The sequence below is a fragment of the Vicugna pacos genome, chromosome 6 (assembly GCF_048564905.1).
Source record: "Vicugna pacos chromosome 6, VicPac4, whole genome shotgun sequence".
Lineage (NCBI taxonomy): Eukaryota > Metazoa > Chordata > Mammalia > Artiodactyla > Camelidae > Vicugna > Vicugna pacos.
Window position 1 is genome coordinate 64,355,948 of NC_132992.1, and position 27,374 is coordinate 64,383,321.

The 27,374-nt window shown below is 32.7% G+C and overlaps 1 protein-coding gene across 7 annotated transcripts in view; it reads left to right on the plus strand.

Moving 5' to 3' along the window:
- FUT8 (fucosyltransferase 8) overlaps positions 1–27,374 on the plus strand; it is a 253,225-nt gene that overhangs the window by 109,991 nt on the left and 115,860 nt on the right. For 5 of the 7 annotated variants that reach the window (XM_015241505.3, XM_031679145.2, XM_072963241.1 and 2 more), the window contains one exon: positions 11,893–12,320. In XM_015241505.3, coding sequence (XP_015096991.1) covers positions 12,118–12,320 — 203 coding nt within the window. In that variant the 5' untranslated portion in view covers positions 11,893–12,117. Of the gene's footprint in view, positions 1–9,559; positions 9,611–11,892; positions 12,321–27,374 lie in introns of those variants that run through there. The other 2 variants (XM_072963243.1, XM_072963244.1) reach the window with 2 other exon arrangements.

A 27,374-nucleotide genomic window follows, 5' to 3' on the forward strand; every position in this document is an offset into this window, starting at 1 on the left:
TGCATGCAGGAAGCATTGTATAAATGTAGCAGTTTTCACCACTATACTTAGAATGATTGGCCCATATGACAGGAATTATTACAATCATTTCAAGGATAAAAAATTCAGGCTCAGAGAAGGTAAGACGCCTTGCCCAATTCTTTCCTGCCCCAGTTCTTTATAGGTATTATCAGGGTATACACCCAGAGCTGTCTCACCTTAGAGCTTACAGTTTCCAAGGTATCATGCTACCTATCAACATCATCAGATCCTTCTGCATTCTGCATTTTCACCTAACATTGTATTGTATGTATTTGTCTTCATACTTAACATATTAAACTGAGCCATATATATTACTGGTGGTTGTACCATAATTTATCTAAGCTTCTCTTATTTTAGGATATATAAATTGTCTCTGTGCCACCCATCTGGCTCATGTAGTAATGAATCAAATGCTAGCCAATAATATTATGTTATTCTTATATAGTAGTAAAGATTAACCTTTAAAGGGCTTCATGCCTCTTATATAGAGATTGAAATGTGTTTTTGAAAAATGTGTATCCCAGTAAAATTTTTCAGCATAAAACATTCATTACACTTTTGAATCTCTGTTGTTGTGTAGAAACTTTTAAATCTGTTTGAATCTGAATTTTTGAATCTCTGTTGTTATTTAGAAAGAGTTCTCTAGAAAGATTGTGCATCTTTATTCATTATTTGTATTGTATGAGACTTGGAATTTTTACAGTACATCTCTTTGGCCCTCATTAACTATTAAATGTAATGTTTGAGGATTCTTCAGCTCATCAAAAGTTGGCTTGAATGTAAATTTGAAATTATATTTGGATATATTTCTTTCTGAGCATCTACTTTTGACATTTTCTGCATGTAAATATAAACGGATAAACATGAAAATGACTTTGAATCTTAGTTCTGATTCTTCTAAGGCTTTATTTTTATTTTGTCTAGGAATTTGAATTTGTCAAAATTTGTGTAATATTCATGGATTCACTTTTTCATTCTACAAATATTAACAAAGCGTTTGCTCTGTTTTAGGCACTGTATTCTAAATCCCTCTACTGGTACATACCTTTTAGTATAGGAAATAAGCCAGTAACTGTTGTGATAGAGAATAATGGGGTTGGTGAGTGCTTTTTTTTTTTAAGATAAGATATTGTAGCATTCTTGTTGGGTTTATAGTCATTCTTTCATTCTTTCTTGCTTTCAGGGTATCGGTTTTGTTCTGGAGCCTACTCTTAAGGATAAATCCTCATTAGTCTAAGCCATAATGGTAATCCCATTGCACTTGTTAGTGGTTGATTTTGCAAGGGACAAGGTGACTCAATCTTGGCTAATAAGATGCGCAACTCTGGGGAAGTCATCCTTCAGTAGTTTCTTCTTTAAAATGAGACAGACTAGAAGAGATTATCAGTTGTTCTTTTATACATAATTACATGTGGCTGGAATTGAGGCAGCCAACTTGTTACCATGAAGAGAGCTAGCCTAAAGACAGAAGCTGACATGCCAAGTGTGTAGAATAGAAAGATGAAAATGAGTTTTTTGACTATTTCATGGAGCAGTTGAATTAACAAACTTTTTGTCAATTGAGAAATTCAAATTTTCTTACTTTTAAAGCTATTTTAAGTTGTGTTTTCTCATATGTGTGTCCTAACGTCATAATTGATACAGGTTGTCAGGGACTGTCCCTGAAAGAGGTGACATTTAAGTATAGATCTGAATTATAAGTACAAGCCAATGGAATTGGAGGTCAGATAGAATGAACACCAGAAATGAAGGCCCCATGGTAGGTAAGATCTTGACATATTCTAAAAACTGGTAGAAGGCTGATATACCTAGTTTCTATGAGCAAGGGAAAGATAAGACTAATTTTTATTAATTGCATTACAGTTTACAGATCACTTTTACTTATATTATTGCCTATGATTTTTCACAATTAAGTGAGCATATACTGTTATTCTCATTTTATAGTTCTGTAAACTGCCCATATAGTTATAGCCAGTGATTGATTTGAAATGGTTGCTTTTTCTTCTATACTATGTTGCCAGTTGAGTATATATTATGGTATACACTTGATGACCAGATAAAATGGTAAGATATATATTTTATTTGAATTTGTTAGTATTACTGCTTTTCAGCAGTATTAATTTACTTAGGGCCAGAGATACAGATGCCAAAGCCAGATTTCTGGATCCATTTGAATAGTATAAATTAATTGCATCAGTAAACACAACCTGGTGTTATCTTGAGTTAAGGTGAGTGAGATACTCCTGATAGAAACCTCATAAATGTGCTTATGTGTTTGTATTTCATAACTAGGGAGATTAATTTCTAAGATACCGGCTGGTTTCAGTGGATTAATAGAGTATTTTGTGCTCATGTATTCAAGATGCCTGGCATTTAAAATTCATACGTGCATATACTGGGACCTTACTGATAAGCATACTGTGGAAGTGTGATAGATGACTCTGCAAGTAATGAATGAAAATTGAATTTTATAATCTTGGTAGAAGCTATATGAAAATTTTCTTTTCTCTCCTCTCCTTCCCTCCTACTTTCCCCTTCTCTGCCCTCTCCCTTCCCTTCTCTCTTTTTCTCTCTCCTGCTTTTCCCTTCCCTTCTTCCCTTCATTCCATATATGAGTTTGGTTGAGTTCAATGGTTGTTTTTACCATAAATGAGTTGACTTCAACTAGCATTAGAAGACAATTTTAATTTATGATACTATTTTTGCTTACTTTTTCCTACTTCTGTCTTAAATTAATAAACACATAATTTTATCCCTTTTCCCATTTGGAGGCTGGACAGTAAGAAAGATTTTAAATAAATTCTTTAATAGTACTTAATTTGAAAATGAATTGTGATCAATTAAGAAGATATTTAAATATATAGTTTTGGACATGTATTAATCTAGAATTGAGTTGAATTATGTATGTATAAGGCTCTTTAAATATTTGTATTTTATAATTGATAATTAGCTTTTCTCTGAAAGTTTTATTTATATTTCCCTTTATCAACCTGATGCCTTTAAAATAAATATAAATCATGCTTAACCTCTGCTGCAGTATAATAGTCCCATTCATTAAATATATAATTGGGACTTTAAAACCATATCCTTCTTTTTCTGCCTGGTATTCTTTGTGTTATCATTGTCATACATCTTATGACATTGTTATAAACCCCATACTATTTGTTATTACTTGAATTTTAAAGAATAAAATTTATTTTATTTTTTGAATCAAATGTATTTTAAAAAGATTAAAATGAGGAAAAGTTTTATTTATACTTACTCATACATTTAACATGCCTGTTTAAATTCATTATTTACATTCAAGTTTCCATATGTAATCATTTTCTTTCAGCCTGAAAAGCACTTTTTAAAATATATCTTGTATTGTGTATCTGTTGGCAACAAACTCTTTCAGCTTTTGTTTTCTGAAAATATTTATTTTGCCTTTATTTTTAAGAACTATTTTAGAATAATTTTAGAATTATAGAAAGTTTGCAAAGAAAGTAGAGTTTTCATATACTCTTTGCCTGGGTTCTCCTGATTTTAACATCATTCGTAGCCATGGTACATTTGTCAAACTAATAAATTAACAGAGTGCAATATTATTTAGTAAACTACAAGACTATATTTGGATTCACCAGTTTTTCCACAGTGTTCCCTTTCTCTCCCAAGACCCAGTCCTGTATACCATGTCTTTTTAGTCTTCTCCTATTTGTAACAGTTTCATAGATGTTTCATGTTTTTAATGACCTTGATACTTTTGAAGAATATATTCAGGTCAGATATGTTGTTGACTGTCCTTCAATTTGGAGTTGTCTGGTCTTTTTCTCATTATTAGATTAGAATCATGGATTGGGGGAAGTGACCTTCTTCAAGTACCATTTAGAGTTGTTACGTCACTATAAAAAATTCTTCCTACAGCCCCTTTGCAATTGGCCCCTCCTTGCACTGTCAGCCCTTGCCAGCTGCTGATAGGTTTTTCATCCTGTAGTTCTTCCATAAAGTCAGATAGATGAATCACACAATATGTAGCTTTTGGTTCTAGCTTCTTTCACTTAGCAAAATGCGTTTAAGATTTGACTATTTTGTTGAGTGGGCCAATAGCTTGTTCCTTTTTACTGCTGAGTAGTAATCCTTTGTTTTTGATATACCAGAGTTTAATTTATTCATTTGTTGAGGCCAATCTTGATTTTTCCTCCATTTTTTGTTTATCATATATAAAGCTGGTATAAACATTTGGGTATCAGTTTTTCTGGGAACATGAGTTTTCATTTTCTTGAGGTGGTACCTGGATAGGAGTGGGAATGCTGGGTAAATGTATTTTTAACTTTGAAACCTAGAACTAAAACTTTTTAAAACAAACATAGGAGAAAATATATGTGACCTTGGATTTGGCATTGAATTTTAAGATATAATACCCAAACTGTAATCTATTGAAAAAATAATAAATTATATTCTGTCAAAAAATTAATTTTTTTTTGCTGCATGCAGGATACTGTTAAAAGAATGCTAAGACAAATATCAGACTGAGAGAAAATATTTGAAAAGTCACATGTCTGATTATAGACATGTATCAGGAATATATAAAGAACTCTTAAATGTCAAAAATAAACAACCTGTTGTAGAAAATGGACAAAAGAGCTCAACAGACGTTTTACCAAAGAAGACAAATGTATGACAGATAAGCACATGAATAGATCACATGCTTAATGTCATTTGTTATTTGAGAAATTGAATGCAAACGGAAACCACATTGAGATACCACTGTACAACTATCAGAATTGCTTTAAAAAATTGAAAATACCAAATACTGGAGAAATTGTAGAACAACAGGAACACATTGCTGGTAATAGTTCAGAATAATGCAGCTACTTTGGAATATAGTTTGGCAGTTTCTCATAAATGCGTATTTTCCACGTGAACCAGCAATTCCACTCCTGGGTATTTACCCAAGTTAATTTATAGTTAATAGAAGCCTGCTTTTGTTTTTGAAGGTACTTTCACTGGACAGCAAAGTGTAGCTTTGCCATTTCTTTTACATTCAGCACTTCTTAAAGATGTACCATTGTCCACTAGCTTGTATTTTTTTCTGAAAAGAAGCCCCTTGAAATTATTTTTAACATCTATGTATTTCCCCTCCGTGACTAATCTCCTCTACCAAATTATGGTTTTGTTTGTATTTAAAAATAAATTGGAAATTCTGCATATGCCCATGACTAGTTTTCAGTGTACATTACTTCAAGTTTGATGACAAGTTTTGTTCTGAGAAGTTCTTTTTCAAGCTGAATATTGAAATGGAGAAATGCCTGTACATTTCGAACTGGCCCTAAAGCTGATAATGTACATCACTTTCTTGCTAATGATGATGGATAACTTTTATTAGATTTTTAGCACCTGAACAGTGTTTAGTTCATGATGTTAGTTACTGTACGGTAATATAGCTATGCTGAAAGCTGTAAACACCATAATATCTGAAGATAGTACTATAAATAGTGGTTGCTTTAAAATTTTCTCTTTTATCAAAACTTTAGATTTTTTTCTTTCTGGACAATTTTATCCTTGGATAATTTTTAAAATTGACACAACGTATTAGTTTCAGGTATACAAAATAATGATTTGATATTTGTATATATTGTGAAGTGATTACCAGAATAAGCTAGTTAACATCTGCTACCATCTGTAGTTATAATTTTTTTATTTTGATGAGGATATTTTCTGTTACTTGGTCCTCATATTCACTTAACTTTTCCTCTGCAGTATCATTCTGTTCTTAATCATTTCCGGAGAATTTTTAAATTTTTCAGATATTTTTGTTACAGAAGTTGCCTTTTAATTTTAATTTTTATTTTTTTATCAATGTATTCATTAAAAGAATTTAAATCCTAGCACATATTTTTAGTAATTATTTTAGTGTCCTTATCTGCTATCATCATCATCATCTTGGTCTTCTAGGTCTGTTTTAAATTGACAGATTTTCTTCTTCGTTATGGGCCACATTTTCCTACTTTTTTGGCATCATTGTAAGATATTTGGTATATTTCTGGATAAATAATTCATAGTTTATTCAACCATATTTCAGTGATGGGCAATTATGTTTTTCCAGCTTGGAACTATTGCAAACAATGTTATAATGAATAGCCTTGTGATGTGTTTTATTCATATGTTAAAATACATCTTAGTATAAATTTCTGCTAGTGGGATTTCTCATCAAAGGGTGTGTTTATGTAACTATTTGGCATATAATGCCATATTGCTCTTTGTGTAGGGTATACATACTTGTATTAGTTAAATAAGTGCTGAATTATTTTTAGATTTATAAGACAATCCTCTAATGAATGTGGTTCACAGCAGAACAGGCCAGGCTCTTAGTCATTTGGTTCTATAGCACATTGTCACATACTCACCTTTTGGCCTTCGCATTAAAGTTAAAGCCATTTGAATGTGACTTTTGGAAACATTTTCACGTAGTTAGATGCTAAAGGAAGTAGCTATTGGTCACTTTCTTATTTGTTAGATATAAGAGAAGTCAATTTGATAGTGTTATAAATGGTACTGTATTTACTGTTGTTGTTTCTAATGGAATGATTACACTATTTCTAAGAAATTAGATGGTATAGTTTATATTCAGTTTCTACTGTATCACTTAGAATGCTCGTTGCTGCAAGAAGAGGCTTTTTTGAGTTTGTTTTAGTAACATTACTTCCCTTTGCAGTTAGAATCCACTAGAATATTACCTCTTGAGGGCAGAGATTTTTGTCTGTCTTGTTCACTGCTACAACCCTCAGTGCCTAGGACAGTGTCCTTTATGTAAATGAGGACTCAATGAATATTTTTAAATGAATAGGTGGATGAATCATGGTGTTGTGTAGTGTTAGGTGAAATACATGGTAGATTTGTTCTAGATGCTTTCCATTATAAATGTTGATAAGAACCATGCTGTATATTTAAACATAAATAGAGCTTAATAATATGAATGACTGCACTCAGTTAAGTAACTTATTTAGAAGGTAAACTACTTACTGGTGGCACAGGAGATTATGCCTCAAAGGTGACCATTGTGAAGGAAAAAGACCTTTGCACATGCCAGTTCACCTACCTCAATGTGCTCCCTTCTCTCCTGCAACTACGGAACTTTCCTGGTCTTCTCAGATACTGAACTCTCTCTCCCAGATATCTCACTGTAGTTATTGTCTATATCAGATATCCTATATTCATCCTTCTCTGTTTTGTACTTTGAATTATCCTTTCATTTTTATTTTGGTCCCATTTTATCTCTGCTTTTGGGATTTTTGTTATTTTTTTTAATTTTAATTTTAATTTTTTTCTTACATTACTTGTTGCACTGAGGAAATGCTTTCTGATATTTCATTAGATGCTGTAAGTATTCTGTACCTGCACCATTCCTAATGGTAGCCACTAGACACAAATGGCTGTTGAGCAATTGAAATGTGGCTAATGTTACTGAGGAACAACATTTTTTATTTTAATTCGTTCTAATTTAAGTAAGTTGCATGTGGTTAGTGATTGTTGAATCAGACGATGCTTAAGGCTTGCAGTATACATCTTCAAGTTATCAGTCTGCCTTCAAATAATATGCCCCTTAATGTGCAGTAAAAACTTGACTACAGTGCACTTTCATTTCCTCTCTTTCATCCTTTTTGCATTTTGTGTCATATTGTTTACTTCTACAGATTTATAAACCCAATATTCATTGTTCCCATTTTTGAGTTAGATAGCTGTTTATCTTTTAATATGATTAAACTAAGGGAAATACAAATTCTTTAGGTTTTTATCATTTCTGGTGCTGTTTATTTCTTTGCTTAAATCAAGATTTCTATGTGATACATTCGTATTGAAAGGATGTCACTTAACATTTTTTATAGTGCAGTTTTGCTGGCATAGAATTTTTTTTAGCTTTTTTTTATGGAAAAAAATTATTTTTGAAAGGTATTTTCACTAGGTATGGAATTCTGAGTCAAACCTCCCTATGCCCCAGTATTAAAAAAATATTGTTCCATGTCTTCTGGCTAACATTGTTTTTGACAAATAGGTTCTCATTCTTTATCTCTCTGTACGTAATATTTCTTTTCTTTTTTTCCCCCTTAAATGCTACCTGTAAGATTTTATCTCTTATTTTTGTTTTTGGCAGTTTTGCCTACATTTAAAATTTATTCTGCTAGCAGTTCTCTGCATTTCTTAGATTTGTGATTTGCTATTGTTCATTGATTTTAGAAAATTCTTGGCTAACATCATTTAAAATATGTTTTCTTTTTCATTTTCTCTCTTTTCCTTCTGGAACTCCAATTACATATGTATTAGATCATTTGATACCCTCCCACAGCTTTTGATTTTCTTATTTATTCAGTCTTTTTTTCCCCTTTGAGTTTTATTTTGTGTAATGTCTGTTGACCTTTCTTCATGTTCACTGATTCATTTTAACCTTTGTCCAGTTTTCTGATAAGCCTCTTGAAGGTCCTCTGATATTTTATTTTTGTGTTTATTTAGCATTTCATCTGCTGAATCTCCCATCTGTTCATGAATATTGTCTATATTTACCACAAGATTTTTTAATAATCAATTACAATTATTCTAACTTTCCTGTCTTGATAGTTCTGATACCTGGTTCATGTATAGGTCTCATTCTGGCGTTTGCTTTATCTCTTGAAAATGATTTGTTATGTCTTGCCCCATGTCATGGGGCTGTAAAGTATAGCACAGGGCATATAATCAATAATATTGTAATAATTTTGTATGATCACAGATGGTTACTAGACTTATAGTGATCACTTTATAATGTATATAAATGTTAAAGCACTAAATTGCACATCTGAAACTAATACTGTATGTCAACTATACTTTAAGAAAAAATTAACAGAAAAAAGAAATGAGTATGTGGAATGGTTTTATATTTTACTAAAATTATTCCAGTCTTATAGCCCCACCCACTGAAATCTCTGTCTTAAAAATAAAGCTGGGAACCCTTGTTTCTGCAGAGCAGAGCTCATTACATGTGTACTTGGTAATTTATTCTCTTCAATTTATATATAGTTTTCACTTTGTTTTTTCATTTTTTTACATTGCAGTATAGTTAATTTATAATGTGTTAGTTTCAGGTGTGCAGCAAAGTGATTCAGTTATACTTATATATAAATAAGTATATATAAATGTATATATTTTTCCTTTTCAAATTCTTTTCCAGATAGATTATTATAAGATATTGAATATAGTTTCCTGTGCTGCACAGTAGGCCCTTATTCTTTATCTGTTTTGTATATAGTAGTGTGCATAACTTCTGGTTGCCAAAGGGGAAAGTGGGGGGGGGGTGGAGGAAAGGGATAAATTTGGAGTTTGGAATTAAAATATTTGCTTCCTTAAGTAGGGCATAAAATGCAGTTGAAGCTTATGTGCTCAGATTCTATGTCTTATACTAGCATATGTCATCATGACATTCTTTACTCATTCACTTATTCATTTATCCAAAGTATTTATTATTAGGTTCTAAATACTGCTCTAAGTACTCTGGATACATCAGTGAACAGAATAACAAAAATCATGAAGTTCACGTTTTAGCAGGCATGGTTCAAACAATAAACAGTAAACCTGGTAGGTAAGTAAGTAAGCAGGCATTCATTATGGTTAAAGAATAATTCTATACCTGCCCTTTTAAACCATGCTAAGGAAATTACATAGAAAACTACTTGGTTTTCGGCTTGGCTTATATTCCTTTTTAAAATATTGTGTAAGAACAACAAAATTGGGGGAAATACTCTCTCCAAAAAAAGTTAAAATGATGCTATTAAGAAAATGACCGGGTTTTGCTTCTACAGTAATTTCTTGGTTTTACAACTCATGCACTATCAATACCACTGCAAAAGGTAGTCATTTACTGTCTTGGTTATTTTTCATAGTGATTTATAAAAACCCAGGGCACTTTGTATAACAAAATTTGTTTCTGTAACTTGTTTCTATTCAAGTTATATTGTACCATTGCTGGCTTTGAATATTTATGGTGGTTTTTGTTATAGTTCTGAGTAAAATATTATAGCACTTTTTTATTATTTGTTATTGAAATGATTCTTGTTTAGAAAGCTGTCTATACTTTTATTTATCACTTGTCTTTCTAAGTTAACTTTTTCAATGAAGGGAAAGATTAAGCCTTTTAAATATCTTATTAGTGTAGCTTAGAATTAACTAGGATATGTCATAGGTTCAGCATATGGTGTGATAACATTTTACAGTGTTGCGTATGTTGTCACAAACAGTGTTATTACCTCCAATATTAATATTTAACTTCTTTTGTTGACTTAACTGAATTAAATCCATCCCTTAAATCATCAGAGTAGATTTTTAAATTAATTTTTTAACCCCAAATCCCTGACAGTCTGTGTTTTTTCTACATAATATAAAAAGTGGACCTCACGTGATAGGATCTTTTACCTGAGATGTTGAGTAGACTTTAATTATTCTTACCTTTTAGTGAATAGATGGAGGGGGGAGTACCTAAAATTAGAGAAGTAGGATTTTGAGAAAGATACAGAATGAACAGTGGAGTCAATAAAAAGAATGTTCTTGATAGACTTAAGACCAGTTATTAAAAGACAAAACACCAAGTTTTCTTTGGATTATTGCTTTTTTATTTGGTTTTCAAACATTCTCAGTGAGTACAATTCTTTTCATTCTGTGTTTAGCCAGTGTAAACCAGTAACAATGAGGAAAACAGTGTAGGAATAAATGGAAAGAAAGTGGAATGTTTCTAGACACTCTTCTGAAGAGGTTTTCTTTTCTTTGAATACTTAGCCATTTAAAAGCAATTAAGATTTGAAGTTCAAAAGGAGACAAATAGCAGTCCTTTGCTTTAATTTTCAAAACCTCCTTCTCCAACTTTTCTGTCTAGCTTTCATAACTGTTTAATTAGTGATTAAGTGCCCATCACATTGAGTCTTGTATATAGAAACTATTTCTTGTCTTTTCTCTCTTTTCTTTTACGAGGCACTCTGTGCCTGGAGATAAGACTTTTCTTATGTAGCTCTGAAATTATCAGATGGTATTAAAGTTATATCTTTGCCTACAAATTTTCTCCTTGGGAAGAAAATTGTTTTGTTTCCAAAGGAAATTCTAAGCCTAATGATGGAGAAATGACAGATGGAACTCATAACCAAGCCTGAGAAAGCATGTACATTAATAGTTTAAGATGTGCAGTAACTAAGATTTACCTGGTATTAGACTTCTATTGCAGTTGTTGATAATTTTAAATAAATTTGAAAAAGTTGTAATCTACTGTAATCCATATGAACTTTTGCTTGTGATGTTTGCAGTGGTTACCAGCTGCTTAATGGCTGTGATAACCTTTGCTTGGCTAACATGCATGTCACTTTTAGAATTTATCGGAAAAGTGACAATTTGCCTGTCATCTGCAGAGTTAAGTAGTGTAATGGCAGCTGAGCAGTGAGATGGAGGTAGGGGGAGTTGAGATCTTGTAGGAATGAATTCACTCATACAGACAACATGTTCTTGTTTGAGATAACGGAAACATTAGACCAGAATATGTAATTAAACATATTTGAGTTTGAGTGATTATTCAAAGATAATCTCCTTATATGTGCTATTGCACAGTGATGTAAGAAGGAAAAGTGATGATGGTGCTTGGAGGACTTTCAGACTTAGAGCTAATTAATTTATCTGGTATAGCCCTGATATTGTACAGCCTGATGGTTGATTTAATGTGCTGACTTAAAAGCTTTTGGTTTTTACTTGTTATTAGGCAGTTATGTTATTTGCCAGCCTGTTGGCCAGTCAACACCAATGTGTTTCTTTTAGCTCCATGAATCTCAGCATATGCTATTTTGCATATTCCAAATAATTTAAATACATTTCTTACTCTTTCCACAGCATGTAGAGTCCATGAAGCACAGATCAATAAAGTTCCTACTCATACCACCAGGAGGATCTCTTTGAAAGAGTCACCACAGCACCACCAGAGAAACTAATTTGTCTGAAGCATCATGTGTTGAAACAACAGAAGGCTACTACCTTTGCACTAGCTAGAGACGGAGTTATGATGTTTTCAATTCTTTGAGCTCCAGGAAGCCAGGAGAGTAAGTTGAAAATCTGAAAATGCGGCCATGGACTGGTTCCTGGCGTTGGATTATGCTCATTCTTTTTGCCTGGGGGACCTTGTTATTTTATATAGGTGGTCATTTGGTACGAGATAATGACCACCCTGATCACTCTAGCCGAGAACTGTCCAAGATTTTGGCAAAGCTTGAACGCTTAAAACAGCAAAATGAAGACTTGAGGCGAATGGCCGAATCTCTCCGGTAGGTTCTAAAAAACTGAAGAAAGAGTGGTGGGTGAAATACTGTACTTTGTTTTTAGGTGCAAGGCTTCATTCAGCTATTAAAAAATACTTAATGATTTCTATAAACTGCTATTCTTGCAAAAACTTAAATATCTTAGTAAGGTTCTTTTTGTACTAGTGATAGCTCTATATATTTAACAGAGTTACTCTATAATGACAAATCTTACTTTGCTTATAAATTTTAATATAGAAAAACTATGCCATTTACTTTATGTACATATGTTTTGTTTATAATTATTTTAAGCATTTTCATCATTTTGATACAGTAAATATAAACTTTGTATGATTAGTGTATAAATCAGTGTATATTAAAAAAAAATCTTTATCCTGGACTATAACAAACACATACTAATTGAGAGGCTGAGTTAGTCTAACTATAACTTATTAAATGAAGAAAAATTCATTCTTAAATACAACAACTGTATCTGGAATCTAGAGAATTATTATCATTGCTACTACTAGTCAATTAAAAATGTGACATGTATCTATTAGAAGTCATCAACTGTTGGGAAAAACAAAGTCTTGTATTTACAGGGAGCAAGTGAATATAGTGTTAAATAGGTAATCTCTGTATTTGTTTTCAAAGTTATTGAGTTTAAAAGTTTAGTATCTTCTAATTCTCCTATTTTAAATATGAAGGTGATCATGTATTATTTAGTGCTTGCTGTCTCTCAAGGTAGAGGTTGAAGATTTGGGAAGATGAAGGGGTGAGAATTGTCTAGAGGTGATAATTGACACTAAGGGAAATCATGTAGATAAAAACAGCATGAATTCATTTCTTTTTGAGAAACAAATAAATTGAGGAGTTGAAGGTAGAAACATTCTGTTGTGCATAGAACCTTCAGAGTAGATGGAGAAGGAGAAGGGGAGGTAGCTGTTTTGTGGAGGCTGAGGAGCATCCTGAGAAGAAAGAATGTAGGTGGCCATGTTGTATACCCTTGGAGCCTCCCTGCCCCGCTGCCCTTCACTCTTTATGCAGAAATCAGTTCTTTCCTTTTGTTTAGTTCCATAACTTTTTTCTTCACCATAATATTATTTTTGGTCTTCTTATGTTCCATGGAAGGCTGTGCTAGATGTTTTACAACGAGTGAAATATCAGCCCTGTCATTTGTAGTAATACCATTCAGCATGATTCATAGTAGTCAGGAATTAGAAAGTGGACAGATAACTTCTTAAATTTGTATATCATTTTATTTCCTTGTTGGGAAGAGTAGGGAGGAATGGTCATGGAGAGGGTGATCTCTCAGTAGAGTCTTAATCATATATTATGGGAACCAAAGATTGATAATTTAGAGGTTAGTAATAATAGCTATCATTTATTGAGAGTTTATCATGTGCCAGATACTGTGCTAAGGACTTTGCATGGATTATCTCATTGAATTCCACAACTTCCTAATGGGATACTGGTTCTGTTTTTGTAACCATCCTACAGGTAAAGAATCAGAGGGATATTAAGTGATTTAATTTTTCCCAAGGTCACACTTTTCATAAATGGTAGAGTTTACCTTGCATCCTGGCACTATGCATGGAAAGCCAGGGGTCTGATGAACTGCTTTGCCTCTCTGAATAGAAACCAGAGAGAAGTCAATGATTCGGAAATCTCAGCTAAAAGTCTCGTGTAGGAGATGAGCAAGAGTAGCTCCTGCTCTAGCTGATTTTGTAGTAGTATGCTTTGTAATAAAATTGTGTCTACATTATGAGAATTTTGCTCCTCAAAAAATATGTTGCCTTGTAACAATTTAGGCTGATAAAAAATTGCTCACTTTTCTCCTAATTTCAGCTTAAATACTGATACTTCAGTTGGCTTATCTCTGACTGCCAAGTGTCTAGTTCCTTTCTATTGCATGAAGGAAAGCTTGCCTTTAATATGAGTTGTTCATTCTGCAAAATAGTCTTTGGTTTTCTTGAGTCACTTTCTTTATATCCTTTCATGTTGGTGAAAAATTAAATTCTCAACTACTGCATTCTAATGTAGAGACAACTTCTAACAGCTGAGACACTTAATAAGTCATGCTGTAACATCATAGATAAAATCTGAAAACACAGATGGAGCAAATGAGCCTATGTGTGTGTATATATATAGAGAGAGAGAGACAGAGAGAGAGGCAGAGAGAGACAGACATAATTTCAGGAAAATTTATGAGTAATTATTTTTCCTCATTAGGAGGGAAAACCTCCTCAGGCCTTTTCATCAACTTTATTGGTAGGGCCATTTGTGTTTTATTCAAAGGCATTTTTTTTTTAAAGAACCCCTGGCATGAAAGGAAGAGCAGTGGAGGTGCTACTGGCATTTGTGTTCTTTTTCCCCCTTAATGTGATATTTCATACTCAATTTTTTATGTCTTTTTCTTATTAGAAAATATGTTCAGGAGGTAGACTATAAAGGATTAATTCAGATGTATGTAAAACTAGGTCATTTCGTTGTGATATGATGTATGGGTTGGAATTGGAATGCAACCTAGAAGCCTGAAACAATTTTTAAGATTCAGGACAATAATTTAAAAAGCATTTACCCAACCCTCTAGCTAGAGTTTGCTAATTTTATTGATAGTACTACAAATTTAGGAAAATAATTTGAAAATCATTTTTCTGAGGAATGCAAACATACAGTGTATGGGAGATTACTGTGTGTGTGTGTGTGGCTTATTGATGAATAATTTCTACACGGTAAAAATCCACCCCTTTTAGCATGCATGTCTATCAATTTTGGTAAATCCTTACAGTTGCATAACCACTACCACAATAAAGTTATAGAAGAATTCTGTCCCCCAACCCCCGAATTCTGTTGTGCCCTTTTATAGTCAAACTTTATCCTTACTTTCTGTCCTTGGCACCCACTGATCCGTTTTCTGTCTGTATTTCCTGTTCCAAAATGTCATATCAATAGAATCATGCAATTATGTAGCCTTTGGAGCCTGGCTTTTTTCCATTTCGCATAATCTACTTGAAATTCAGTGTTACTTTGTGTATTGGTAGTTCATTTTATTAAAAAGCATTTTTTTTTTTTACTGCTGAGTAGTATTCTACAGTATGCAGGTGTCAGTGTTGTTTTTAAATGCATTCATCAGGTGAAAGATGTTAGTGTTTCCGTTTTTTGGCAATTATGAACAAAGCTGTCATAGACATTTGCCCTGTAAGTTTTTGTGTATGAGTGAATTTTAATTTCTCTTGGGTAAATACCCAAGAGTGGAGTTGCTGGGTCCTTTGTATAAAGTGCATTTTAACTTTATATAAAAGCTGCTCAAATTTTTTCCAGAGTAGCTGTACCATTTTGCATTCCCACCAGCAATGCTTGATGTTGCAGTTGCTCTCATCCTTGCTAGCACATGCTGTTGTCAGATATTTTTATTTTAGCTGTTTTGATAGATATGTAGTATCATCTCATTGTAGTTTTAATTAGTATTTCCATAGTGATTAAGGATGTTGAGCATTTTTTTCATAGGCTTATTCGCTATTCATATGTCTTCTTTGGTGAAGTATCTGTTCAGATTTGTTGCCTATTGTTTTAAAATTGAGTTTTTTATTTTCTTGTTACTGAATTCTTTTTAAATATTGGAGTTTTATATATAACATAAATGTTTTATATATATGCATATATATAAAATAAAAACATACTGGCTTAAAGCAACAAATATTTATTTGCTCTTGATTATTCAGTTTCTTTTGACCTCAGCTGGGTTGTTTTTCTAATTATATCTGGGGTCACTTATGTGTCTGCAGTCATCCGATGGTTCCAACATGGTTGGACAGTCCAGATGACCTCACACATGTTCCATGATCAGCTGGGACCATCAGCTGGTTCCCTTCTACCTGGCTTCTCTAGTAGGACAGCCCAGGTTTTTGTTATGTTGCAGTGTTCCAAGAGGGCAAGAACAGAAACTGCAAGTGCTCTTGAGGCCAAGCATCAGAAGTTGCACAGTGTCACTTCTGCCACATTCTGTTAGTGGATACAAGTCAAAGGGACACCCCATATTCCAGGAATGGAGATGGAAACTGCAAAGAATTTGTAGCCATATTTAGCCCACCATTCCCATTTCTAGAAGCAATGTTGACTAGGTTAGCTTAGGTCAAATCATGGTGATCCTGAACAGCCAGCGTTTAGTTTAGGCTTAGTTGGTAGATAATAGGGAGCCATAATTTGGTTTTCAGCAAAGGAATGATATAATGAAAATGGTTGAGGAAGATTTAGATTTTTATTTGGAGCATGTGCCTGACTGGAGTGAAATTAACTGGGAAACACAGACATGAGGTTATGCTCACCTGAGTTAATGATTGAATCTGTTGGCTTTGGTACCAAGGTACATCTGCTTATTTTCTCATGTTTCCTTCGTGCTTTTATTTAGCTTTCCCCAAACATCCCTGTCTTACTTGTTAATTGCTAGCATGTTAGGCATGCATGTAGTAGTAGGCTTTCTTTGAAAAACTTAGAAATCATCACTTTCTCAGCCTGCCAGCCTACAGGAACTGCCTTTTCATGTTTCATGTTTGATTTGTCTCAACCTTTAGTAATGTGAAATTACTTTGAATTCACAGAATCATTTGAACCTACCACTCTGCCTCTCAAAGTTGACATTTAGCAGAAAACACCTGGAAAATTATTGAAACTTCTTCCAGAAAGCCCTTGAACTGTGAAACTCAGTGATAGATGTCAGAACCAGACAGAACTTGTAACACTTGAACAGTGCTTAATTGACTGTTTTCCTCTTAACTTAATTCCTTGTTATTCTAGGTCCATTTATTTTTGAGAGCACAATTTAAAAAATTTCAAATGTGACTTTGTGGCCTTTTAATAAGTTTTTGTTTGTTTGGGCCAGGAAAAATAAATTTTTTTCTGAAATTTAGATGTTAGCCAAAAAGTGTAAATTTTGAAAACCATGGAGAAGATATAATTAATTTATTATTATCTGTTTTTATGAGTTATGTAGGAATCTCCTCAGATAGATTAGAGCCAAAGCATGAATCTTCTGGTGGAAAAATTTGTCTCTGGCAACAAAAGTATGAAACACTGGCATGGGTAGAATAGAAACTGATAGGGTTTTTCACAGGTCATATCTTACTTCTGTTTGAGAAGCTGGTATTAGAAAGTAGAGATGCCTTTGTTCCTATTGGCTAATGGAAGATTTGCCATAGGCTCTCTTTTCCAAAACTGCTCATTTCTCATGTAAAGAGTGTACTATGTATATTCCTACAGCATGTGAATTATTTGCAGTGTATAGAGCACTTGCCATCTAGTTATAACCTTCCATTTATTTGACTTTTATTTTTGTAACCCTACATCCATTATTTCTTTTGCTTTCAGGAATATCTCATTTTTTTTCCTTAGGGAAAATACTCCTTGCCTATGTTAAAATATCTTAGTGAGAGTTTTAGTCAAGATTCCTAGCCTTCCTAGGCAGACAATCAGATGCTTTCTCCCTGGAATTTGTATTAACCTTTTCATATATTGCTGTATTAAATTTGCCAGTGTTTTATTTTTGATTTTTTTGTATGTTAACAAGATGTTTTTACCTGTAATATTTCCCTCTTATGATGTCTTTTGAGTTTTGATATCAAGATTATGCAGAAAAATTTAATTCTTTGGAAGGTTGTTTATAAAATTGGTATTTGTTCTGTTTTAAGTCTTTGTTAGAATTCTATCAGTGAAGCCGTCTGAGCCTACAGTCTTTTTTTTTTTTTTTTTTTTTTTTTGAGGGGCGAGCCAAGGTTGGTTTGGAGAGTTTGGAAAGGAGACGTGTGAGAAGGTTATAAATTCTAAGTTTGATCTTCTCAATAGAAGTTGGACTAGTCACAATTTCTATTTTTCTCTTTTTGGTAAGGTATTTTTTTTTTGAGGAATGTGTTCCTTTAATCAGCATTTTCAAATGTATTAGCATAAAGTTGTTCATAATTCCTGTTTAATTTTCTTCATACCTGTATCATTTGTAGTACTGTCTGTTTTTCGTTCTTGATGTTGTTTGTGGTTTCTCCTTTTATCTTACTGAGTTTATCAATTTTATTTACTTTTTCAAAGAATCTCTGGTTCCTGTTGGTTTTTTTCTGCAATTGTATGTCTGTTTCTATCTTACTGATTTCTACTCTTAGTTTGATAATTTTTTTTTCTTGAAGTCTCTTTGGTTTTTTTTACAGTTCTTTTTAAAGCTTTTTCAGAAAACTTTGTATCATTGATTATAAGCCTTACATTTTTCTAATGTATGTCTGGAGAGCTTTAAGTTTCTCTATTGCAACTTTAAGTTGCCTCTTGCAAGTTCTGACAATGTCCTATTTTGATTGTCATTTGATTAAAAATATTTTCAAATTTCTTTAGTGATTTTTTTCTTTAACCTACAGGTTATATAGGAGTATACTGCTTAATTTCTAAGTGGGGCTATTCTGTTATCTTCCAGCTTTGATTTCTAGTGTACTCTTCAACCAGTTAGGGTTATATTCTGTATCATTTCAGTTTTTTAAATTTATTAGATGGCTCAGCAAATGACTTATGTTGGTGAATGTTCTAAGAAAAATGTGTATTCTACTCTTGTTGGATATGCTCTTCTACACATGTCAATTAAGTTAGTTGGTTAACTATGTTATTAATATTTTCTAAATTCATATAAATTAATTTTTTAAATCTGCTTGTTCTATCAGCTATAAGAAAGGTATGTTAACATATCCAACAGTGGTTATAGATCTATTTCTTTCTATCTCTGTCAACTTTTGTCTGATGTTATCTTAAAAGTGATGTCATTTGGTGAATGCAAAATTCAGGAGTATATTATTTTCTATAAATTAACCTTTTAATCATTATTAAATGAGCTCATTTGTCTTTAATAATATTCTTTTGCCTATGAAGTCTAATTTATTTAGTTTTAATATTGCTACATCAGCTTTCTTTGTGTTAGTGTTTACATGACATACTTTTTTCATTTTAATTTTAATCTTCCTGGGTTTTTATATTGAATATATTTAAACACACATTTGAGTATTTTAAATGTTTCTTATAAGAATAACATTGGATCCTGTTATTTTTGTCCAGTCTGTTAATCTCTTTTTATTCAGTTGTTTTGTTCATTTACATTTTTTTAACATAGCAGAGTACAGAATTTATTGATATGGTTTCAGATTCCACATTGAAACTAACCTTTAATAAACTACTATGAGTATGTTGATTATTGGTGTAATGCCAAAGAATATCTACATCCCAAAAGGCTCTTAAAATGCTGCTCCTCTTTCCAATAGTATATCTATGTGAGGCCAGATTTTCTTCATAGACTTCAACCAAAACAGCATATTGCAATAGATTGAATGCAGAAGATAGGAGATTCCAGCTATTTTCTATTAAGCCAGCTATAAAAGAGGTCTTCAGAAATGTAAGACATTTCACTACTCTCACTTTTTTTTTTTGTTTTGGAAGATGTAGTTATTTTTCATAAGACATGTTATTTATCTTAACACACAATGGATTTATTGCTATCATTTTAAGAAAACTAATATATATTTTAAAACTTTCTCAGTTTTAATTTCAAATATGGTAAATATGCACAAACAAGCTCAATAAGTTTTAAGAGTGTGTAGGTGTCTTGATACAAAGAACTTGAGAACCGGTGATTTAGGAGCTTGAGTACAACATGATTAGAACTATTTTTAAGAATATAATTTTAGGGGAGGGATAAATTAGGAGTTTGGGATTAGCAGATATAAGCTACTATATATAAAATAGATAAACAACAAGATCATACTGTATAACACAGGGAACTACAAATATAGTAAATTTGTTAAGAGGAAGAGATTAAGATGAGATCTACATAGATTGAGTTTGATGTGCTTGCTGAACCTATCCAGGAGAAAGTTAGAAAGTTAATCTAGAACTCAGGGAGAAAGCCACGATGAGAGAGAAAAATACCTTTGGGAATCATCTGTGTAGAAATGATTGCCAGAAAATGTGTTGCACAAAGTAAAAATTCCTCCATTCCTTCGGATTAATTCACAGTCATCATGGGTTTGGAGAGGAGGGAACAGCATCTATGTACTCTTATTTGTAAATCAGTAACAGTCTCACAAGGCAAGAAAATTTGTTTTCCAATTACTGCACCTGTTTCATCGATATAGCGATTGGTTATATGACATAGAAGCATAGGACCACGCATATTTTTCCACACTGTTATCATTAATAGCTTTTATGAGGACAGAGCATTAGTAGAAGGACAGCATATTGAGAATGTAATGCTGTTTTCATTATCATTTATTATGTTATCTTAATTTTCTTTTTTATACTCAGGTTTTTATGTGGTATTTCATTGATTGGATGTTAACTCACAGTGGAAAATGATTCAGGCCAATTTGTTAGCTTCTGCTTTTATTCCTGGTTTCTTGATTATCCTAACAACAACAACATGAGCAGCCAGAACAGCAAGACAACAAAACAGTAATAGATTTTACTAGGGTTACTATGTGTCAGGCCATATTCTGAAAACTTTAACTCAACCCCTACAGAAGACTTGTGAATTAAGTATTCACATTATCCCCATTTAACAGATGTAGGCAATGGAACACAGTTAAGTAGTTTGCCGAAATTTATGTATCTGTGAAAGGTGGATCTGGAGTTCAAAGCCAATCCTTTTGTTCCTAACTCTCTTTGCTTGTTGTGCGTGTGGGTCCAGTGGACTAGATTATAGGCCATATTCTTTCTATCAGATTCCTTTTACTCCCCATTTACCATTGAACAGACTTCAGAATGAGGAAAATTATCAGCGATAAAGAAGAGGCACTGCATGACAAAGGAGAAAGTTCTCCAAGAAGACAACCAATTCTTAACATGGATGCATCTATTAACAGAGCATCAAATACATGACACAAAATATGTGAGGCAAGGAGAAATATATAATCCACTATTTTAGCTAGAGACTTTAACACCTCTCTTTCATGATAGATAGATCAAGCAGGGAGAAAATTAATAAGGATATATTTGACTTGAACAGCATTTTATCAATCAATTTGACCTAATTGACATTTATAGAACATTCAAAAACAGCAGAATACACATTTACCATTGAAAACACTCCTATTCTGATGTCCTCTGTTATTTGGATGGGAGTGTTTCCTTTAAAATTTCCTGTCGGTTGTCTTAATATAATGAACGGGGAAGTCTGTGTACTTAGAGATGGGACGGGAAAGAGAATTGGACTGTAGAAATGTATTTTTATTTATAGAATCAGCTGGAAGTCCATTCTGTAGGAAAAAATTCCTTTTCCTCTCCATTCTGACCTCTGCCCACTCCCTACTTCCAACAAAGATGGTTTACTAAAAGCCAGCTTTGTGGAATATAGGGTAAGATCATGCTTTCTGATTTGGAGTTATAATTGCTTTCCTCATTTGCATTAATACACTCAAATATAATGTCAGAATCACCACTGAGCAGAGAAAATTAGAGTAAATTGACTTCCAGTATTTGGAAAAAAGTACATATGTAAGATTCCTGGAGCTAGTTACACGATTTTGAAGAGCAAATGGAGTCAAACAGAGTTTGTTAATAGTTCCTAAAACAAAAAATGTAGACCACCAATATTATAAACAGAAAGGAAATGGAAAAGCTTAGTGGAAGACACTGGATAAATTATAGAGTAAAAAGCTGAGTCATGTTTGATGACTCATTCTTTTAGTTTATTTTAGGTTCCTTAGAACTAATTTTAAAAATGCATTCAATTATTTACATTGAACCTTTTAAACAGGTATATTATCTATTGTAGTGCAACAAATTACCACAAACACTGGTAAAAACAACAACAACAACAACAACAACAACACACACTTATTGTCTCACAGTTTCCATGGTCAGGAGTCCATGAACAGCTCAGCTGACACCTCTGATTTGGGGTCTCTTACAAGGCTGCGGAAGGTGTTGATTAGGTCTGGGGTTTCTTCTCCAGGCTCAACTGGATGAAATGAAAGGAGTATGAGTTTCTCAGATTTGAGTTTGGATACCAAGTCTACCACTTCCTAACTTAATGATCTTAAAAAAGTCACTCAATCTTTCTCTTAGTTTTTATTTTACTTGTAAAATGGCAATAAAATCTCTATTTTGCAATGTTGTTAAGTTTTAAACAAGATTTAAAAGCGTGTCTAGACGAACTCCTTTCTATTAGTTCATCAGTAAATAGATTTTTAGCTAGTGGTAGTTGATAATATAAAAAGCCCATGACCTTATATACTTTCGTAGAACTCAGAATTTTTTTTGTAATAGAAAAAATTATATCAAATATTTGGCACAATGGATTAGATTTCAAAAAATGTACATATTCTTCAGAGTGAATGTTTACCTCGAGAAAATCACTTAACCTCTTGGGCCTAGAGTCCAAAACTAAAAGTTGATTGGGTAGATGATCACATTCAATAAATTTGTAAGTCTTTACAGAGACAAAATAGTTTTGTTTAACTAGTGTATTATTTTATACTAGGTTAAATAGGAGCATAGGATGGGCATTGTTTCTTAGAATTTGCCTCTCCTGATGAATTACATTATTTTTTTTTAGATGATTGATGCTTTACATATGAAAATCATAGTTGCCCATCCTAAGCTTTACTTATAATGTAGGAATTCTGATTATTCATTATCACTACCCAGAAGGGCCTCTATGGAAAAAATGTACCATTCTTTGAGAAAGGTGTCACATGAATAAAAATATTAAAATCTTTAAATTGAAAAAAATTTAAGCTTTGTGTTAGAATTTTCTCTTGCACATGTAAGTGTCATATAGGCAAAGTGAATTTGCATTAAGTATTTTATACTGTGTGAATATTTGAGTTTAGGGGCTTGAGTAAGTTTTTTTTATCTTTTATTCTTTATTCTTTTATCCTGGTTTTACTGAGGTGATAATGGCACTTGATAATTGAAGATACATAATAGCAGGAAATATGGCCATAGTGGTTCATCAGTTTCAGTGTCACTTGATTTATAGATGGCACGTAATCTGCTATAACTGTTTACAAAAACAACTTTCCTGGGCTATTTCTCACATCTCTTTTAGGTGAACTTTTCTTTCACTGTGAAGATACTTTTTTTTGTTTGTTTTATGTTTTTCAGATTGTCATATTGACATTTTATAATTCATTTAGGTAAAATCATGGAACGAAGGAGTTGTTTAGTTTGATCAGTATTTTAGACAAAGCTGTCTGAAAGAGAATAACTGTAAAAAGATTTTAACATAGTAGAATTAGCCTATGAATTACAATGGCTAGAAGGAGATACAGTATGTAATAGCTCACTATGCTTTTCTTGTTATTATTGTTGTTGGTTCAAATAAAATAAGTTTAATTTTAATCCAGTACTTTTTTTGTTTTAAAATGTATGCAAAAGCTGTTGCTTGGCAGCAGTATTTTAAGTCAGAAATGCATGAGTATAATGTTTGGAAAGAAACTGAGATGCACTTAAAAAATATACACTGCTATCTCTGCAACTAAATAAAGACAAAAGGGACACTTGAAAGTATAGTTTAGTGTTAATTCTCATTTATATTCAATAGCACTTCAAAGATATTATTTCTTACCACATAATATGCACAGAAGCTAAATGACTTAGTCATTTTTTCTGCAAGTTAACAGCAGAAGCAAAAGTAGAATCTTCCAAGGAATTATGAAGTTGTATCTAATTTTCAGTACACTGCCTACACTGTCAGTTTTTACACCTTCTCAAGTTCCTCTTCTGTTAAATATTATTACCTCAGGACAACATGCTTTCCTAGCCTACAGATAATGACAAAATATCCTATTTATTATTATAATAACTCTTGGTAGTTGTTGAATGTGATTAGAGGTTTCCACATCCCAGTATTAGAAATAGCCACTTGAATCGTTACTATTTTAGGTTATATAGAAGCACCTGTGTAAGATGTAGTGATGTGTTTCATATTTATTGAACTTAACTTTAGTAATAGTTTATAATCTGTATACATAAATACAAATTGCACATTTGACACAGCAGTTTCCTGTGATCAGTACTGCAATGTTTCATGTGGATTATAGAATCTTTTGGGAAGAAACCACGTACTATAAGTTTAAATTTTAAATTTATTTGGTCAACCATATATAAACTTGTTGGAAATGGTTTGGTCATGTGAAGTAGGAATAGATTTAATACATCTAACTGCAGCTTCCCTCGGCCCTTTAGAGTCCCTGATGGAGTCATAAACTGCCTGTGCAGTTGTACACACAGGGTAATATCTTGCCAGATCTAAGTTGATTTCTTATTATACCATAATAATCCTTTTAATATTTTGGGCCAGCATCACCTCTTTTGGAAGATTGTACATAAGCAACATGTGCATTTCTGTTTAAGAGAATGTGTACAAAGTGTGGGACCTGTTAGTTCTTGAGTCAAACTTAACATCAGTAAAGCCTTATTCTGATCCCTGTGAAGAAAGCAAAAGTCATTTCAAGGTATCTCAATAATAAATATGCCTCCCGCTTCCTAGCATTATGAAGAGTACATCTCTCCATAATACTGGTAATGCTATATACGACTAGCACACACACACACACACACACACACACGCACAGATTGTTGGAAACCAACCAAGTCATTTATTATTTGATTGTTTTTGATAGCTATTGGTAACTTCCAAAAACTAGAGGTCAATGAGGAAGATAGGTTTCTCCCCATAATTTTGCTAACATTTAATATGTTTCAGGGCAAGACTCAGATTGAATTCTGAAATAGACACATTAGTAAGCAAGTGTAAAAACACTCATAATCTGTTCTGTAACTCTATCAAAGTCTACACTCTTTGTCTTTTTAGTTGTTCTTGCTATATCTTGTGTCAGAGGTTCTCTTGAGGCAATTGTGACATTATTCTAACCATAGATTTTGGTCTACCTTCTGTTCAGGTGTCAGAATATCTGAATGAGCCCCTAGACACTGTATGGCTTTGGAACCTAAGCCTAAGGCATCATTCTAAAGATTATAGTCTACTGGATTTCCAATATTTGTGCACATCGTTCGCAAAGTGCTTCTACAACATTTCTGAGTCCCCATTTTCATATATATTGAATTGATTTTACCAATGAAATAATACTTCTAGTATCTACCTAGATAATAACAGACTACCTTTAATTGGAGATAGAGCTGGCTAAAGAACTTAATATTGCTGTTGCCTTTGAGATATGAACTTTTTCTCCAGCTTTACTGAGGTATAGTTGACGCATAACATTATGTAAATTTAAGATGTGCAACGTGATGATTTGATTTACTTATATATTGTGAAATTTTTACCACAATAAGATTAGTTATACATCCATCACCTCACATAGTTACTGTGTGTATGTATATGTGTGTATGTGGTGTGAGAATTTTTAAGATATACTCTGTTAGCAACTTTCAAGTATACAAGACAGTATTGTTAATCACAGTCATCATGTTGTACATTAGATCCCCAAAACTTATTGATCTTACAACTGGAAGTTTGTTCCTTTTGACGACCTTCATCCATTACCCCACCCCCACCCCCCACCCCTGACTGTGGGAACCACTAATATACTGTCTGTCACTATGAGTTCAACATTTTTAGATTCTATAAATAAGTGAGATCATACAATATTTGTCTTTCCCTGTCTTAATAATTTGACCTAGTATAATGCCTTCAGGGTTCATCTGTCTTTTCACAAGCGGCAGGATTTCTATGTTTTTTTATGGCTGAAAATATTTGATTGTGTGTGTGTGTGTATATATATATATATTTATATACACCATGTGTTTTTTGTTCATTTGTTGACAGACACTTAGGTTGTTCCATATTGTGTATTGTGAGTAATGCTGCAGTGAACATGGGAGTGCAGATATCTCTTGGAGATACTGACTTCATTTCTTCGGTATGATAATCAGTGCTATTGATCACCTTTCCACATATGTGTTGGCATTTTGTATATAGTCTTTGGGAAAATGTCTATTCAGTTTCTCTGCCCATTTTTAGATCAGATTTATTTGGGGGAAGATATTGAGTTACCTGAGTTCTTTCTTTATTTTTAGATATTAACCCCTTATCAGATATATGCTTTGCAAATACTTTCTCCTATTTCATAGATATCCTTTTTATTTTATTGATTATTTCTATTGTGCAGAGCTTTAGTTTGATGTAGTGCCACTTGTTGATTTTTGCGTTTGTTGCTTGTGTTTTTGGTGTCATATCCAAAAAATCATTGCCAAGACCAGCGTCAGTGATCTTTTTCCCCTATGTTTTTATCTAGGAGTTTTATGGTTTCAGTTTTTAAGTCTTTAGTACATTTTGAGTTAATTTTTATGAGTGGTATAAGATAGGTGTTAGATTTCATTCTTCTGCACGTGTGTATCCAGTTCTAACACCGTTGATTGAAGAGACTGTCCTTTCCTCATTGAGTGTTTTTGGCTCCCTTATTAAATGTTAGTTGACTATGTATTTGAAGGTTTAGTTCTGGGCTCTTGATCCTTTTTTTATTAAGTCTGTGTCTTTTTTTTTTCTTTTAAGAAAAAAATCTATTATTTTATTTTATTTTCATTTAGTATTTTTTATTAAAGTATGGTCATTTGTATACAGAGGACCTCTTCTTCAGGTCAGATGTCATATATTTGCCTGGTTTACTTCATTTAAAGGAAATTGGGTTTTGTAGAAATCATAAGTTATGTAAATGATTCATTTAATGACCACTTATCTCAACTGTAACATGCAATATTACACCTGTAGAGCATTCATCTGTAAACTGATTATCTGTGATGAGGTAAGAAATCTTAAGTTAAATGAAGAGTTATTACTAGTCTAATAAGTGAAAGCAAGCAAGCATATGCTAAATTGAATTATGGGGTATATTAATGTACAAAGATATAACAGACTTAATTTAAATATTTTGAACTTCTGTTAGGAGAACCAAGCAAGTTAAAAAATGCATCTTGCTCTCAAGGCTCAAACCTAAGAGAATGCAGTTTCTGTATATATTAAATGCATTTATACATGCCTTAGTGTCCATACATTTATACTTTTCTCCCCTCCCCTGTGCTCTCTGTCTACTGAAGTCT